This window comes from Fusarium venenatum, assembly GCF_020744135.1.
Source record: "Fusarium venenatum strain MPI-CAGE-CH-0201 chromosome Unknown EDB82scaffold_2, whole genome shotgun sequence".
NCBI lineage: Eukaryota > Fungi > Ascomycota > Sordariomycetes > Hypocreales > Nectriaceae > Fusarium > Fusarium venenatum.
Window position 1 is genome coordinate 5,553,501 of NW_027072130.1, and position 16,363 is coordinate 5,569,863.

The following is a 16,363-nucleotide window of genomic DNA, read 5'->3' on the forward strand; positions in this document are numbered from 1 at the left end:
AGACCTGCGGTTAGACTTGCCAGCCACGCAAGTACAGTGGATACGTGCGATACGATCCCCATTATGTAACAAGGATCGTTGCTTTGCGGGTCCAAGGGTAAATGGCGCCGGTTTACTCCCTATCATTCTTGACTTTGTCATAGCTGAATGGAGATGGTTTACGCTTTAGGCGTGTTATCTATGAAACAAAAAACAAGACATGGTCAAATCAACAAATAAAGAACTGTCTTTGCAATGACACAACATTGATGATAGTTGACTACCGGCATCCCCGAGAATGATACGCTGACAGACAGGCAGACGGCAGAGCCACAGTGGCATCGCCATTAGCATGCCATGGTATGACGTGATTTTGAGGTGGCCATTTATTAGGCGAGTTACAGAAGCCCCCTAACAAGTGTTCAAACAGCTGTGGCTTTCTACAAAATAGGCTAGAATCTGATGATTACTGTGTGTACTGCATGGAATCCGAAATCTAGCAATCTTACAGCGGCAAGGCAGGTATACATATTACAAATGCCTCACTACATTCAAGGACTACCGTCAAGAATGGGCAACACTGGCATTAGAACCAGAACTGCCCTGTTTCGAAATCCTGGACTCTGTGACATCTCTTATGTAATACGGAAAGTACAAGTAAACTCCGTTATGGAGCCGGCGTTTCACTCCGTGTTGCACTGCCTGTCTATTTACGGAGTACTGAAAACATGACTCGACATAGAAGGTCATCAGTCAAGATCCACGAGCATTCTGGGGCAAAAGGCAGCAGATGGAAGGATGACCGCTGTAGCCGAGGCTTCTAGAAACTTCCATAGGAGACATGACCCTTGCAAAGTGCGAGAATATCCTCCGAGGTAAGGCAAACAGTTTGGTGCTGCAACCCTACACAAATGTCTCATACTGTACTGCAAGGAACAGAGCAAGAACAGTCAACGAGGAACTAACAAGATTAGCGGCAAGATGTGTATGCGTCGTCAGATAAGCCAAGATATCTCCAAGAGATTTTATCAGATTTATCCGTTTCCAAGGTGCGGGTGACCGACCTCGGGGACCGGAGATGGTGTGCGTTAGCGTGATCGGCGATAAATGCCGTGATACCGAACCCAGAAGATGATCAGCATAGAAATGATAAACAAGAGGAAGGAAGGAAAAGGAAGATACAAATGACAGAATGGGTGGAGCTTTGAGTTTCTCTGTCCAAACTTTTCTTCCTCCGTTCGTTGCCCATTACTGGAAAGACTGGTATCAAAAAGTTGGATTATTCCCCGAGATCGCCGCGCGCTATCTAAGTCTCATAAGTACTATACAGTAAGATTGACGCATGAGAAAGAACATAGGACAATATGAGCGCCAATTCCCGGATCTTACGGTGGTAGCTTGCAGGGAGGGTCGCAGTACGGATAGTCCAATGGGCACCGAAAAGCGGTTCGGTTATAGTTGCATGTCTCAACGGTAGTCCACAGTTACGTAGAAAATAGACTGTTTCCTTGACTCCATACATTATCGTGCAGACGTTTTGCTTTGGGTTTTTTTTATACGCAGTAGTGACATACTGGTAGCTGCTATCTCTCCTTCTATCCACCTTTGTGACTGGTCACCCGTTGGTCCAATACAGCATTTTGTAGTTAAACAAGACGATATTCGTCCACATTCCACTCTTTCAAATCCACAATAGACAGTAATACAGTCTCGTCTAGCTTATCTCCGCCCGCCTAATCTAACAGGGACTGGAAAGATTATATCGCGCACTTGACAATTGGTCCCCTCCTCGCCCAGTCCCCGTTAAACTAAACCAACACAATCACCCCGGGACTCGCGATCCACAACACCGATCCTCCAGATACGGAGATGATAGGTTTATGGGGCCATTGTGGACCAGGGATAGATAGGAATAGAGCCTCGATCGAGTATAATCCGGGGAAATCAGTTTCTTGTAGTCATAGAAAGGCCGCGTTTAAAAGGTCATGACGCTCCCTTGCTTCTTGGGATCCATCTTCCCCAGATTCCAAGACTCTTTTCCCGTTCCAGACTCTGCTCGACCCATTTACTCTTCGCTCATCCTTACCCTGGCCTGAGCTTTGCTGTGCAAAGCTTTCATGAACCACTAGCTGAACAGCGAAATCTCTCAACATGTCACCCTCCAAAAAAGAAGAGATTCCTTCGGATCTGGAAGGAATCCAACGATCAAACTCAAACTGCTCCCAAGTCGAAGGAACTTCACAGCGCATCGATGATGCTGTCTTTGGTGAAGTTTCAGAAGATGGTCCCAACTATCGCAACGTGCGTTCCACAAACTGGTCTACCCATGACTGAGAACAGTACACTCACGCTTCAAACAGGTCGGATGGATCGCAACAGTCGCACTAATGACAAAAACTCAAATCGGCCTTGGCGTTCTATCAATTCCTCAAACATTTGATGCATTGGGCTTGATCCCCGGAATCATATGCCTCATCACAGTGGCAGTTATCACAACATGGTCAGATTATATGATCGGCGTGTTCAAAAGGCGCCATCCGCAGGTTTACGGTATCGATGATGCTGGATACCTAATATTCGGAAGGATTGGTCGCGAGTTCTTAGCAACTGTTTTCATGCTTTGTATGCAATGACTGCCTGTCTCTGTGGCCTTTTTACTGACGGATTTCTAGACTGGATTTTTGTAGCTGGCTCGGCGATGCTGGGTATCTCCATTGGCCTCAACTCTGTTTCTTCACATGCGGCTTGCACAGCCGTTTTTGTGGCCGTAGCAGCTGTTCTTGGATTCTCTTTTGCCAGTATTCGTACGCTGGGTAAGATTGGATGGCTCGCCTGGGTTGGACTGGTCTGTATCATGACAGCTAGTAAGTTTCCTCCTCTCAGAGGCTACCTACATTGGTCTTATCAATGCAGAATTGTTAACTGATATTCTTCACAGTCTTCTGTGTCACTGTGGCCGTCGGTGTCCAAGATCGTCCTGCTGCTGCGCCAAGCCCTGAGCATGGCCACTGGGAGTCCGACTGGAAGCTGTTTAACCACCCGACCTTTGTCGACGGCATCACAGCAGTGTCATCCCACATCTTTGCATTCTCTGGAACGCCCGCCTTCTTCCAAATCGCTGCTGAAATGCGTGAGCCAAAGCACTACACCCGCTCCCTTATAACCTGTCAGTCGATCGTGACAATTACATACATCACCATCGGTATAGTGGTTTACTTCTACTGCGGATCATATGTTGCCTCTCCTGCGTTAGGTTCAGCTGGCGCCCTCATGAAAAAGGTTTGCTATGGCTTTGCCCTCCCCGGATTGATTGTGACTGCCATGCTTATGACCCACGTGAGTGCGCCCTATTTTTCCTTTTTGTGAAACTTATACTAACACAGCCAAGATTCCTGCCAAGTACATGTTTATCCGTTTGTTGCGCGGTACAAAGCATCTCAACTCCAACGGTATAGTGCACTGGGCCACCTGGTTAGCCTGCACGGGAAGCGTCACTATCATTGCATACATCATTGCCAGTGCTATCCCTGTATTTGGAGGTCTCGTGTCTCTTATTGGTGCTCTTCTTGGCACTATGATGTGTTTCCAGCCGTATGGCTGCATGTGGTTGTATGACAACTGGAACAAGGGCTTAAAGAACAGATCACTTAAATGGTACTTTATGGTTGGCTGGAGTGGCTTTGTTATCTTGGCTGGTACATTCATGATGGTTGCAGGCACTTATGGCTCCATCGTTGGTATCAACAACTCACTCAAGGCTGATGGTGGAACGAGCCCCTGGTCTTGCGCTGATAACGCCAATTCTGCAGGCGGGGCTCACTGAGTCGAGGTTGATGTGAGAGGTTGAGTTTATTCGGATAGTCCGGAAAAGTGTCCTTGGGGCTGGCATCTCAAGTTGAATTATCTTTGATCAGATCAAGATAGTAAATATATTCATCAACATATAAATACCGGTCCATCCGCTTCCAACGTCATCTGTTGCCAAGACGCTTATGTAATGATGTCATGGAACCCTTGTATTTGGCGCTGTAGGCATCCACTATCAGGGTCGTCAGCTGCTCAAAAGAGAAAAAAAAAAGTCCCTGATATTTTTGCCTCATCTGAGTCACGTCATTCAACAACAGACAACAAATCACTTTACAGCTTTCTCTTACAACAACAACCAACGATGAGTTTTGTAAGGGCATTCTCATTCCTCACGGTTGTGAGTCTCGTCACCTACACTCTTCTCTCGATAGCGACGTCATTCGGACCCGCTGAAATGCCCGAGTTCGACAAGAATGAGACTGTTCGTGATATCCCTACGTTTGGACTGGGGACTTGGTTAGCTGGAAAGGGAGTGGTAAGATGATCCGTTGGATTTCCGATGAAGACACTATTACTGACGAGTTGCGCAGGTTGTTCCTGCTGTAGAGCATGCTCTCAAAGGCGGCTATCGTCACATCGATACTGCCCTTATCTGGCGCAACGAAGAAGCGATTGGCAAGGGTATCAAAGCCTCAAGCGTATCACGCGATGAAATCTGGGTAACCGGTAAACTATGGAACACAGATCATCGTCCTGAGTTAGTACGCAAGGCTATCGAAACCTCCATCGCGAATCTCGACGTTGAGTATCTGGACCTGTACCTCATCCACTACCCTGTGGCTTGGGTTCCTGAGACACGAGAAGTAGATAACAATACTTCTCTTATCGACACATGGAAAGCTATGGAAGATCTCGTTCGCGCTGGTCTGACGCGTCATATTGGCTTCTCCAACTTTGCTCCAAAGGACATCAAGAATATCTTTCAAATTGCTAGCATTCAACCCTACGCTCACGAATTTGAGACACATCCTTACCTCCAGCAACAGTCCTTTGTGGACTTTCACAAGAAAGAAAACATCAAAGTGATCGCCGCATCGCCCCTCGCAAACGCAAACCCGACGTATGGCGATAAATACCCAAGTATTCTACACGACGCTTTCTGGACGACGCTCGCTGAGGAGAAGAACGCGACAGTCGCTCAGACAATTCTCGCTTGGGGACAACAACGCGGGACGATCGTGATTTCGAAGAGCACGCACGCTGATTATATTGCTGAGAACTTTTGTTCCCAAGGAATTGAGTTCACCAAAAGTGAGCTCGATGAGGTTGCGAAACAAGACAAAAAGTTGAGGCTGTTGAATCCTGTTCACTGGGGGATGGACTTGTTCGAGGGTCTGGATGCAGGTGCTGCAGAGAAAGAGGAGCCGAAGAAGGAAGAGGAGGAACGTAATTTGGATTTGTGATTAATACTTAGCCCTTGCAGAAACGACTTGCGACATTTATAGACTAGTGCTTTGAGTAATATTTAATAGCGAAGAAACAGCACGAACTGACCAAGTTACACACAGACTTGCCAGGTGATAAGAGCATTTTAATTGGTTGCATAGACTCTGTCTATCTAGTCAGGGATTTGCACCCGGCTATTTACCATCGGAACGCGCCATCACTGTATGCTTGCAGTTGATCAGGCGATGGAAGTGCTCTGTCTTCAAGTTGAAGTTGGGAGTGACTTGGCTTTCTGATATATATGTTGTTTGTAAAGTTTTTATCCGGTTGTGCGTGTTATAGAAATAAAATCCTCTCTTGAGGCTCTCTTCTGTATTATAGTTGAATCTTCATATGATATACACTGTGCTCTGTAGAACAATGGGCATTACGACTGACTACCTGGATATTCGTATGTAGGGTAGCAGAACGAAACCCTCTGATCAGCTATCTTGCATGAGGTCGTGCACGAACAAACAGGGTATTTCTTTCAGTGACTGAATCGCCTAATCAACACTGACCTTAGTTCACGCAAGCTTTGCAGATCATTCAAAATTGTCGCCTGACAATCCTTAGCTCTCCAAGCCAATTCGAAAAGCAGCTAAGAAGAGATGACTTAGTCTTGCTTCTTGTTCCTGAGCACAAACCATCCTTCTAGCCTGACCTGACAAGCTTGGCACTTCTGACATAACAGGCAATGACTGTTCAGTGATCTTCATCTTGCTCCACTTTCCCCTGCCCATCAGTCCAACTCCCCTGTCATACGAACCGCTTTTTGCGCCCAGGCGGTGAAATTTCATAACTCCAGGGCCTTTGGCAGCCAATGGTTCATTCTCGGTTGAGGCGATACTTGATCTTATCTATAGAATGATAGAATAAGATGCCGTTCAGGTCAAAGCATTTTGTGGTCTTATTGTGCTCAAGTCAAGTGAGACACTGAGACTAGACATTAGCCTCACGCTTTGACAAGCTCACTCGGCAGTCTATTTGCCGGGGCTTGACAAACATCCCGATCCCCATTTGAACTGACAGTTCGGAATCAACTTGTCAAAGCGGACAGTTGAGACAGACAGATACGAATAGACAAGATAGCCATTCGCTCTTTACGAGGAAGGTGATCGTATTCCATTAACTAGAAATCCGAAACTGAAAGACCCAAGTACTGCGCGCAATTCATCCACTGTAAATGCAACCCTCCCCTTTCAAAATACGTCACTTTTCTATCAAGTGTTTAGACTCGTCAGAAAACGAAACGAAACAAAACCATATCCTATAACCCGCACGTGGTATCCGTATCTTTCTAAGCTCGTCCCCTAATTTAATTCCTGTAAATCCCCGATACCTAGGGTATTTTGCTGATCAGCGCAGCAAAAGCGCCACCTGACCCCCCGCTAGCTTCGTCCAACTGCCAGGGGTCTGAAATAGTGATCGTCGTGTATGATTGGATTTTTTGGCCGTTTCCTCTTTCCAGTGTACGGCTCGTCGACGTGACATTCGCATACGAGATTGAACGGTATCCGCTGATGAACATGGTATCCCCCTATGTATGTACTCCATACTCTGTAGAGTTGCAATACTATACCATTACGGCGTTGTGAATAGAGTCCATAAAACACAGCTGATCTGCTGCTTTGGATTGAACTTTTCTCTCTGCTCTTCAGTCTTCAGTACTCTTTTCCAGTCACTCTCTTAGCAACTCCAACTTTAGGAAGCAATCTTTGCTCCAGTCACTCATTATTATTTTTGTTTTGATTCAATATGCATTTCTCTAACTTGCTTCCCACTTTGGGAGGTCTCGTGGCCGTTGCCCAGGCCTCTCCTCACCTTTTGCCCGGTGTCGGTCTTGGTCTTGATGTCGATGTTTCTCTCGGCGGCAAGGGAGCTGGAATCGAGGCTGGAGTTGACTTGGGATCTACCAAGGAGACTGTCGCTGACCTTCCCAAGAAGGTCACTGCTGACCCTCTGAAGTCTGTCCAGCAGTCCAAGGCCAACGGCGTTTCTACCTGCCCTCTCGCCCACAGCTGGGAGGACCACACTCTGTTCAAGGGTGTCGCTGCCCCTGCTTCCGCTTCTGGCCCTGCTATCAAGCTTGGTCTTAACCTCCCCAAGGCTCAGATCGAGGGTGATGCTACCCTTGAGCTTGTCAAGGGTTTCCTCCAAGAGCCTCGCGTCCGCATTGGTCTCGGTGGAGTCAAGGCTTACGTCGAGGTTGACATTTCTGCCTCGGCTGCTGTCCATGAGTCTATTGAGCTGTTTGCTTCATCTGCTCTCGGGATTGAGGTCCCTGGCCTTCTTGAGGCCGAGGCCGGTGCTGCTCTTGCCCTCGACCTTGTTGTCGGTGTTGACGCTGCCATTGATCTTTCTGCTGGTGTCTACCTTGCTTTCGGCGAGGAGGCTTTCGTCGAGGTTTCTCTTCTTACCAAGGACATTGTCGATGTTTCCCTTGAGGGACTTGTTACCAAGGCCCTTCCTCTTGGTATCGCCGCCGATGTCGATCTTTCTGCTGCTGTCAACTTCCAGCTTGGCCTCCGTCTCCGAACCGAAATCGACCTGGAAGCCGATCTCGACATCCCCGTTCTCGACATCGAAGCTGGTGCCAAGGTTGCTGTCTGGGTCAACCTTTTCGAGTACACCGCTGCTCTCGTCGCCACCGACAACTGCGCTGTCTCCGTCGACGAGGTCATTGCTCTCACTCTTGGTCTTGCTGTCGAACTCGACGTCGAGATTGGTGACATCCTCGAACTCAACCTCGCTCCTACCCTGACCGTCGAGCTTGCTACTGCTGCTAAGGCCAAGGTCTGCATGCCCAACCGTGGCCCTACTGGTTCTTTCCTCGAGCAACAGGGCCAGGATGGTGACAAGAGTGAGACCCGAACCATCTCTCTTGCTACCGTCCCTGCTGGACCTGAGGCTACTTCTCAGGGCTATGCTGTCCCTGACGCCTCTGGCGACTACTCTGCCCCCCAGGCCACAGGCGACTCTCCTCTCTACGGATCTGCCGCTAAGCCTGTCACCACTGCTCCTGCTGTCGTCGCCACCCCTGCCCACGGTAACGGCACCGTTGGCGATGTTACCCGCACTCTCACCTCTACTCATGTCTACACTGTTACTAGCTGTGCTGCTTCTGTCATCAACTGCCCTGCTCGCTACACCCAGAAGGTTGTTACATCTACCATCATCGAGAGCACCTATGTCTGCCCTGCCACTGAGACTGGTGCTGTCCCTGCCATGACCACCTCTACTCACGCTGTTCCTGTGCCTGTCACCACCATTACCGACACTCTCACCACTGTCGTCCCCTGCAAGACTCGCACTACCAAGACCTTCCAGCCTCCCACTACACCTCCCCCTGCTCCCACCGTCACCATCGTCGAGAGCACCACCTACTGCCCCGAGACTGGCAAGTCCACCAAGACTGGCAGCTCTGAGGTTCCTGTCGTTACCACTGGTGTTCCCAGCTCTGAGGTTCCTAACCCCCCTGCTCCCACCACTGAGGTCCACGAGAAGCCCACACACTCGGTTCCTACTCCTGAGAAGCCCACTGGCGACAAGCCTGTTCTCCCTCCCGTCGCCACTGTCCCTTACCCTCCTCACGGTAACGGAACTGTTCCTACCCCTGTTCCTGTTGTCCCCAGCTCCTATGTCCCTCCTGTTGTCAGCACCCCTGTTGCTCAGCCCCCTCACTCGGTTGTTCCTCCAGTTTACCCTCCTCCAGTTGAGGTTTCCCCTACTGTTTCTACCCCAGCTGTTGTTCCTCCTCCTGCAGGAACTCCTCCCCCTACCGTCCCCACCCCTGCTGTCCCTGTCAGCGGCGGTAGCGTGGTTCGAACTGGCCTTATGTTGGCTGTCCCCGCAGTCATTGCCATCTTTATGTAGATTCTGGACTGAACGATCGATTGACTTACTTGATACATATCAACCATGGGCAATATTGGTTAGGAATTCTCAATAGTTAGTTCATGGTGTTTATTAATTTATAATACCTTTACATGATTTCAACATTCTTGTCTTCGGCCCTGTGCGACAAAGACTTCAGTGCGTCTTTGATCCTTGCTCAATCAATCGCACGTCTTTCCTATCCAAGCATGTGGCCAGTGACGAAATGAACAATGTCAACATAACAAACAGTCTGTTTGTTTCTTGATTTATAACTATTCATTTCAACCCTAATTGAGTAATCTCCGAACTGAAAACCTGTTGACCCCTCATAGCTATCATTATGGTTACAATGTAATTGGCCATCAGCTGTGACATGTCGTAGAGCCAAGACACAGCAAGCCGTATCCGGTAATTTAGAGCGCCCAAGGAGCACAGCAATGCAATTGATAGCCTATATTCATATGCAGTAGTTAAGTGACTGAGTTGACTAATGCATGCTATTGCAATCATTATTTAACCTTATTTAATGGGCGTGTCGCCTATCTTCTTATTCTTATCTCATTCTTCGAGCCTTACTACAGCTATCCTTCACCAAATAGCCAAGATGCCAACTTCTACAGAATTCTTTGGCTACCACTTCACTAACCTGGGTCCTCTAACAACAACCTACGAGCCTCCTGCATCATGCACAACCGTAACAACGGACCATATCTACTACGCCAATGCAAGCGACCTCACTAGCCAATATGGCGCAGTTTCGTGCGGTCCTGACAAGATGGGCGACTGCTATCCATCTGGCTCAGACCACGACAAGATAAACAGCCAAAACTTGAAAACCGGAGGGCACCCTACAGTAGACTATTTTTCTCCGGGTGTGATTTGTCCCAAAGGTTGGACAACTGCTGGGATCTTTGCACCAGACAACGAGGCGACAAAGGGCGGTGTTTTCACGAAGGATCTTGGGACTCTGGGCGATCGGCTTGGACCAGAAGATGTATGGGGTGGGATCTTGGAACCCGGAGAGACGGTTGCACTTTGCTGCCCAAGGTATGTTGTCGTCGCCAGTCTTTCTGAGTTATACTGTAATTCTCACACTCCTTTAGTGGCTGGACTGGGGACGTCTGGGATTGGGGCTGTATATCCTCCATCCAACCCTTTGAATCAGGCACATATTCGGAGTATTGCCAACAAGCCATGCCGATATCCGCAATTGGCTCGGCTTACACTGTTGGAACAAGCGTATTCTCTGATCCTATCTTCTCGGCCCGTACGTATGATGTTGACGAAACAACCAAGCCGTTCACGACTGGTGCTGGTGCCTGGCCTACAGATCTCGGTGAGGTTGCTATCATCAGAAAGTTCCCCGGCGTCGCGATGGTTCACAAGGAAGAGGATGTGAAAGAAGCTAGAGAAACTAATAGTAGAGATGAGGATGATTCGGAGGATGCTGACGACGACAATGCAGCTTCAACGTTAAATGGCGCTCGATTTGCACCCGTTGTTGCGGTTTTTGTTAGTATGCTTGTTGGCGTAGGAATGCTACTGAATTGATAGCGACAAGGGCTGGGAATTTAGAACCTTTGGGGATTAGATAGACGCAGTAACAAGATGCAACATTGAACTTGGTGTGAATGAATCCATACCCTGATGTTTAGATTGTTTTTCTATCTCCATGTGCTTGAAGTTTCTATCCCATTATTCTTATTCCTCTGATACTCTTCACCCAAAGCATTGTAGAGAGCCTTGGCCCTGTTTACTTCGACCTTGTAACGTTGTTTCTCATCCTCATCCTGGATCTCGTCGACGAGATTTTGAACGCTCTTGGCAACAAAGAACTTGTTTTTCTTATTATACAGCGCTCTATTCTGCAACGCCGTGTCGCTCTCTCCTTCCGCTCTCACACGGAAGACCTCTTCCAGGATATCAATGTCATACGGGATGGAGAACTGGTCGCGGCTGTCCTCGTAGGTGAACAAATAGTACAATTCCTTAAAACCAGACCATGCAATACCGCTGAGACAGAGACTGCACGGCTCATGAGTTGCGAAAAAGACGCAGTCTTCACGTGGGTCCGGTCGACTTTTTGGATCGGGAAAAGTCTTTGTGTAAAAGGCTTGAATGCAATTGATCTCTCCATGAAGAAGAGGAGATGCTCGTTCATCGTTGGTAGAAACTGTGAGTGGTTTGAGGGTTTGCGAGGAAAGGATGGCAGCGCCAAAGACTTTGCTTCCTGAGGCCACGCCTTGTTCTGTCAATGGGACAATGTCATGCTCAAGTGCTTGAATAAGGGCGGAGAGAAGTTCTTGAGGTGGTCTGGAAGTCATTTTGAGCTTGGATGAGTTTTGTTGAGCATAAAATGATACTTCAATTTAGTTTATATATAATTTCTTATCTGATGGCAATCCTGCGTCGGCCCACCCCGCAAGCGACATTTTATAGCGGCGAGCGGCGTGCACCGAGAAGACAAGCAGAATGGCGTTTATAGGACGGACTAAACATGAAAAATAAACATCTAGATTAAATGACTAATCGATTTGATATTTTTTAGATCCCAAAGAGTAACGACTGATGGAAACTCTTATAGTGAGAAGCTGCCAGAAAACAAATAACGCAGCTGGGTTTAACATCCATATTAACACGACGGCCAATAACAGTCCAATGTGAATCACAAACTCAAACCCGAAGCAACAAGATGACCTGAATCAAAGTCTACACGTCAGAGTGGAGAAGATTGTCAGCACTTGACACTTTGCAAGTGAATCTGACAGCAGCCTCATGCACGGCGTCATGCCGACACTGCCGACTACAATAGCAATAAAAACCACAATGGGGACTCTTGAAAAGAAACATTGAACTCGGAGATTACATTTTCACTTCGTAAAACATCAAGTTACAGAAACGAGAGCTTGTTTGTCCCATAATGCAGTACACTCTAGTTCTATTCTGGCTACCTCTTAGCCTTGCCTTGCATCTCCCCCAGGCGTTTCACAAGCAAATCCGTAGTAGCAAAACACCAGCCAATGAATTCACAGCAGAAGAAATCATCGGTCTTTTAGACATGCAATCATCTGACGAAGGGGGTTATTTCTACGAAACTTTTAGGGACCCCAACGTCATACCAGGCACGAACCGATCTATCAGCACGGCCATTTATTACCTTCTGCAAGGCTGTACAGGCCAATCACTCTGGCATAAACTCGATGCCGCCGAGGTCTGGCACTATTACGCTGGTGCACCTCTAGTTTTGTCCGTCTCTTACAACAACGGATCTTGTGGCAAAGACTACATTATGGGAGCGGATCTTTTTGAAGGACAGAGGCCCCAGGCAATTGTTGCGAGGGATGAGTGGCAGAGTGCGAGAAGCTTGGGTGAATGGACGCTTGTGGGTACCACAGGTAAGTCTTCATCACCAAGTGATATATAAAAGCATCAGACGAGCTCAACTGCAACAGTCGCACCAGGGTTTGATCCTAGCACAGAGATTATCAAACCGAAAGGCTGGAAGCCAAATGCATGCAAGCCGACCCATTGAAAGGACTGTCGTGTAAGAGAAGATGGCACATAGCTCAAGATTCTTCCGTATGGAAGAGATTAACGTTGAAGAGGTTTTGACAAGATAACCAAAGTCTATTATTTCCCATAGTTACAAGATTATTAGGATACAGAGGGTATAACGCTATCTAGCACAATCCAAACAAGAAACAAAAAATGGAGATGATGACTTAACTATCTTTTACAGCCTCAATCAGGCGCCATTCCCACGTCGTCTGCAGCTGTGTACACTCGTGGAGAATATCCGGGTCATCCCACCACCAGCTATCAGCAATGATGTATTCTCTCCAGATCTCCATCCAGAGCATTCTGCCCACAGTGTTGCGAAGCTCCTGCCTCAGCCCATCTTCTGACTCATGCCCATCTCGTACATACTGTAACTGGCTATCGTCAAGCGGAATGGCGTAGAATTGACGTGTTTCAACCAAATTGGGATCGACGAGTAGCGATGCACTCTTCAGCCACAGGGGCAAAACTTTGCTAGGGTTGGTACACCGGAAACTTGCTTCGAGGTTGAACAGTAGATGGTCTTCGATCCATGATCGGAGTAATGGGCCAAGAGTGCTAGTTAGAGGGAGTGGGTCGATGATGGTGAGATACAGTGAACCCCCTGGCTCGAGACACCTGTGTATGTTTTTCAACAGAGCAGGAATTTCTTGTGATGCCATGACCAAAGGCAGCCGTAAAGAATGGACGGATTCGATGGTGGATGGTGCGACAGGGAAGGCCGAGGGTGATCGTACTGGTGAAAGGACTGGATGGATGTTTGGAAATGCTATGGGAGATAGAGGTGCTGCTGATAGATGATACACCTGTTTACTGTGGTTGACGGCGGCCAGATACGAAGTAACAGCTGAAATATGTCAGTGGAGTTGCGTGAAAAGAGACTCAAGTCATTCTTACCGGGCGTTTCATAAAGAGCGAGTACCTTCTTTGGTGGATCGGAAGGTTCACACTCCGTATTCTCATCACTGATGTCAGGGTAATTGGGGCCGTCCATGTTGTATAGTGCGGACAACATCCACTGCATCTTCTCAATCTCCAAGTCTTGACTGGAGCTTGGAGATCCGTTCACGTCATGCGACTCGGTCAATCGTAACAACCTGACCTTATTGTCTTCTCTGGCTAAACGCTTAACACCGAGCTGCATCTCATTCAGTTCCTTTGGTATGTCAGGTTCCGGCGACTCTACATTGTCGGGAAATTGGAATGACGGCTCTGTAGGCGTGCAGTGCCACTCATTGGGGGGTTTCCAGCCGTCAATTGCTTCGGCTCTCAGCGAGTTGTTGTAAGACGCCATGCGTCGTGGTGTTTTGTGCATCGGGGTGTACGAGCGGCTACTGTGTGGACGGGGAGGTTGAGGCGGTGGTTGTGATCTGTCTCATATTAGCATGAAGTTACAATAAATGACTGACAATAGTTACGAACTTGTTACTTGATGATCGGCCGCGTGACTTGGACTTGACGCTCGAAGTCGCCACAATCGTCACTCCGCAGTTGATGAGATATGGAATGTCACACGACGTGCGTGGTATTGAACACGCTTCTGTGCTTCGGGCGACGAAAGAGTCATCGCTGAGAGTTTGAATAAGCGGCCATGGACGTAACAAGACGTTTTCTAGTGTATCCGTATCCCATGGCGTAGAGGATGTCGTCAGTGTCGGTGAAGGAGGGTCGTCGTGCGGGTCGTTGCGGTCGTATGAATCTATATATGTTAGTAAATTCATGACCTTTAGCAGAGCGAATTTACCTGGCGAAGGTCGAGTGGTGTCTATTAATTGACCATTTCTTCTATTATTGAGATCGACGAGGTGCGAAATATGCACCGTTGTTTGCTCGCTGACTGCGGAAAATACGGAAAGTCTATCCGAGTCAAGCTCATAATTGCTCGCTGTCGTCGCACAAGCCTTTGATGAAGAAGTAGAATTTGACGCAGTCGGTGAGGTCGTTTCAAGATTCCTCCTCTTGTAAAGGTTGCTGAATATTGGTACCTCGTTTGACGATGAAGATGATCCCCGACCAAACAACGATCGCCCTGTCTGCGACGCACTCTTGGAAGCAGACTCCTTGTTCTCGCGATGTTCCTTTCTCGACTCTTTGGGAGCCGCCCAGCTGACTTCCCACATATTGAGGCGGTATCGATCCAGGTCTGAGATCCGTAGGGCGAGGTTCGACGCTGGTTTCCGTAATATCGAGCGGATGCGCCCTCCTCTAGTGGATACAGGAGAAGACTGCTCTGTGTCGGGCTGTGTTAGCAATGTCATTGTGAATTGTTGTACACTGCTGTCGAAGAACATGCAAACGACATGGGATTATGATGCAGTCGAAGCCAAAGTGGGAAACAGACAAACAGGACAGGGGAGACTGAGAGGGGTCTTGCTTGCATACATGGTCTTTGGAATTTGGGGTAAGAAAGTATGAAAATGACCCTTTTCCAAGACGGGCATAGGCTGAAGTTGGGAGAAGTCAAGTCCGGGACCTGGTGGTAGACTCGGCCTTAGCTGGCGAATGCAGGGCTGAACTTTGTTGTCTTTGTGTATTCTGGACCGCACCATTTCCCTCTCTATTGGAAGTGACAGGAACAGGAAGCTCGTGGCTTAAGAGATAGTCCCAGAACCCGAGAATCTGGTTCTGTTGGGAAAGACAACCCCTCGAGACCGTCATCTCATCTATTCAGCTGCAAGTATCACAGCTATCTGTCCGATCATGGCCCAGATTTCCTCTTGTTCCTTGCAGCCCAGAAAGCCAAAAGCAGTCTAGAAGGGTCGATCGTCTACCTTAATCCAGGTCTCGATGCGGCTAGTTGAGTGGCTTACGACTATAGAGCGCCTCATCTGGCCCAGCTGCGTCTCAAGGCATTGTTACGTGCACGGTTGTTTTTTTCATTGTTTGTTTTGGTAATCTGCATACCTCTGTTTCGAAATGCTCGCATGTCCCTTTCTCATCTCGTAATATTGACTCAAAAAGAAAGACGACTGCATCATTACTTCACTACGAAGCATAGCTTGGGCCATGTTTTAGTTCGTGTAGTAGCAGAGCCTCACTACTCTTTGCGATTTTGATTGAGATGGCAGACTGAGACAGTGGGGAAAACAATCCAAGAAGCACCCAACTACCTCCCATTTTCAATGCGGTATCGTGACCCTCAAGCAACACTAACTATTCCCCGGCCAGTTAAGGCCTGGGCTTATGATTCTAAACCATTTGCGGGGCCCCATGACATCCAGTGTCAAAACTAAATGCCAACACCTTACCACGACAAGCTAGGCAATTTGCAGCTTCCAGGGTCCAACTGAACTTTGTCCCGCGTGCTACGGAAAGTTTCCCAATCACCATCTACTCTCAGGAAATCCACTGTATCCTTGAGATGGGCGAGACCCTTGATGCATTTCATACTTGAGCCGAGACGAGAATTAATGGAAGCATGTTGGTTGGTGGTCAAGTGGCTTGAAACTATGAGGACAAACTGACAGCGGGTTTGCGCATGTGCCAGGCCATTTCATTTAGCATCTTGCAGCCAACACTCTCATAGTCAGAGAATCAGCTACCATATTGTGTATTCGTTCATACGCGTTCATTACTAATGAATGTTCAAGCACATAGTAAAGGTCTCGTTCCACGTGGAATATCGTCGGACAAAAGATGAATGGCAATCAACTTT

General features: G+C 48.0%; 7 protein-coding genes across 7 annotated transcripts; 5 read left to right on the forward strand and 2 right to left on the reverse strand.

Annotated features, from left to right (window-relative positions):
* Positions 1-2,130: 2,130 nt before the first annotated feature.
* Positions 2,131-3,896, forward strand: EDB82DRAFT_566854 (transmembrane amino acid transporter protein-domain-containing protein; the record flags this gene model as incomplete). Its single annotated transcript, XM_025735049.2, has 5 exons — positions 2,131-2,280; positions 2,340-2,601; positions 2,652-2,843; positions 2,918-3,315; positions 3,368-3,896. 5 exons carry the CDS (start codon positions 2,131-2,133, stop codon positions 3,800-3,802), a joined length of 1,437 nt encoding a protein of 478 aa, XP_025585794.1. The 3' UTR covers positions 3,803-3,896.
* A 91-nt stretch (positions 3,897-3,987) lies between these two features.
* On the forward strand, positions 3,988-5,643 carry EDB82DRAFT_499345 (NADP-dependent oxidoreductase domain-containing protein). The gene is made up of 2 exons (XM_025735050.2): positions 3,988-4,321; positions 4,377-5,643. Exons 1-2 carry the CDS (start codon positions 4,148-4,150, stop codon positions 5,247-5,249), a joined length of 1,047 nt encoding a protein of 348 aa, XP_025585795.1. The 5' UTR covers positions 3,988-4,147; the 3' UTR covers positions 5,250-5,643.
* A 1,111-nt stretch (positions 5,644-6,754) lies between these two features.
* On the forward strand, positions 6,755-9,263 carry EDB82DRAFT_499347 (uncharacterized protein). Its single transcript, XM_025735051.2, has one exon. The coding sequence runs from the start codon at positions 7,030-7,032 to the stop codon at positions 9,145-9,147; it is 2,118 nt and encodes a 705-aa protein (XP_025585796.1). The 5' UTR covers positions 6,755-7,029; the 3' UTR covers positions 9,148-9,263.
* A 491-nt stretch (positions 9,264-9,754) lies between these two features.
* On the forward strand, positions 9,755-10,701 carry EDB82DRAFT_524587 (uncharacterized protein; the record flags this gene model as incomplete). The annotated part of the gene is made up of 2 exons (XM_025735052.2): positions 9,755-10,197; positions 10,254-10,701. The coding sequence occupies 2 exons, from the start codon at positions 9,755-9,757 to the stop codon at positions 10,699-10,701; spliced, it is 891 nt and encodes a 296-aa protein (XP_025585797.2).
* Positions 10,702-10,793: 92 nt separating this feature from the next.
* EDB82DRAFT_499349 (cytidine deaminase-like protein) lies at positions 10,794-11,520 on the reverse strand. Its single transcript, XM_025735053.2, has one exon. The coding sequence runs from the start codon at positions 11,472-11,474 to the stop codon at positions 10,815-10,817; it is 660 nt and encodes a 219-aa protein (XP_025585798.2). The 5' UTR covers positions 11,475-11,520; the 3' UTR covers positions 10,794-10,814.
* A 525-nt stretch (positions 11,521-12,045) lies between these two features.
* EDB82DRAFT_499350 (RmlC-like cupin domain-containing protein) lies at positions 12,046-12,943 on the forward strand. Its single transcript, XM_025735055.2, has 2 exons — positions 12,046-12,545; positions 12,603-12,943. Exons 1-2 carry the CDS (start codon positions 12,071-12,073, stop codon positions 12,680-12,682), a joined length of 555 nt encoding a protein of 184 aa, XP_025585799.2. The 5' UTR covers positions 12,046-12,070; the 3' UTR covers positions 12,683-12,943.
* On the reverse strand, positions 12,873-14,966 carry EDB82DRAFT_555750 (uncharacterized protein; the record flags this gene model as incomplete). Its single annotated transcript, XM_025735056.1, has 4 exons — positions 12,873-13,555; positions 13,606-14,078; positions 14,131-14,407; positions 14,453-14,966. The coding sequence occupies 4 exons, from the start codon at positions 14,964-14,966 to the stop codon at positions 12,873-12,875; spliced, it is 1,947 nt and encodes a 648-aa protein (XP_025585800.1).
* Between the last annotated feature and the right edge of the window lie 1,397 nt (positions 14,967-16,363).

Bases quoted from the DNA above. Each gene is read 5' to 3' on its own strand.
- EDB82DRAFT_499345 (XM_025735050.2), top strand. From the start codon at position 4,148: ATGAGTTTTGTAAGGGCATTCTCATTCCTCACGGTTGTGAGTCTCGTC. The intron at 4,322-4,376 runs GTAAGATGATCC...CGAGTTGCGCAG, and splicing joins GGTTAGCTGGAAAGGGAGTG to GTTGTTCCTGCTGTAGAGCA.
- EDB82DRAFT_499347 (XM_025735051.2), top strand. From the start codon at position 7,030: ATGCATTTCTCTAACTTGCTTCCCACTTTGGGAGGTCTCGTGGCCGTT.
- EDB82DRAFT_499349 (XM_025735053.2), bottom strand. From the start codon at position 11,474: ATGACTTCCAGACCACCTCAAGAACTTCTCTCCGCCCTTATTCAAGCA.
- EDB82DRAFT_499350 (XM_025735055.2), top strand. From the start codon at position 12,071: ATGCAGTACACTCTAGTTCTATTCTGGCTACCTCTTAGCCTTGCCTTG. The intron at 12,546-12,602 runs GTAAGTCTTCAT...CAACTGCAACAG, and splicing joins GACGCTTGTGGGTACCACAG to TCGCACCAGGGTTTGATCCT.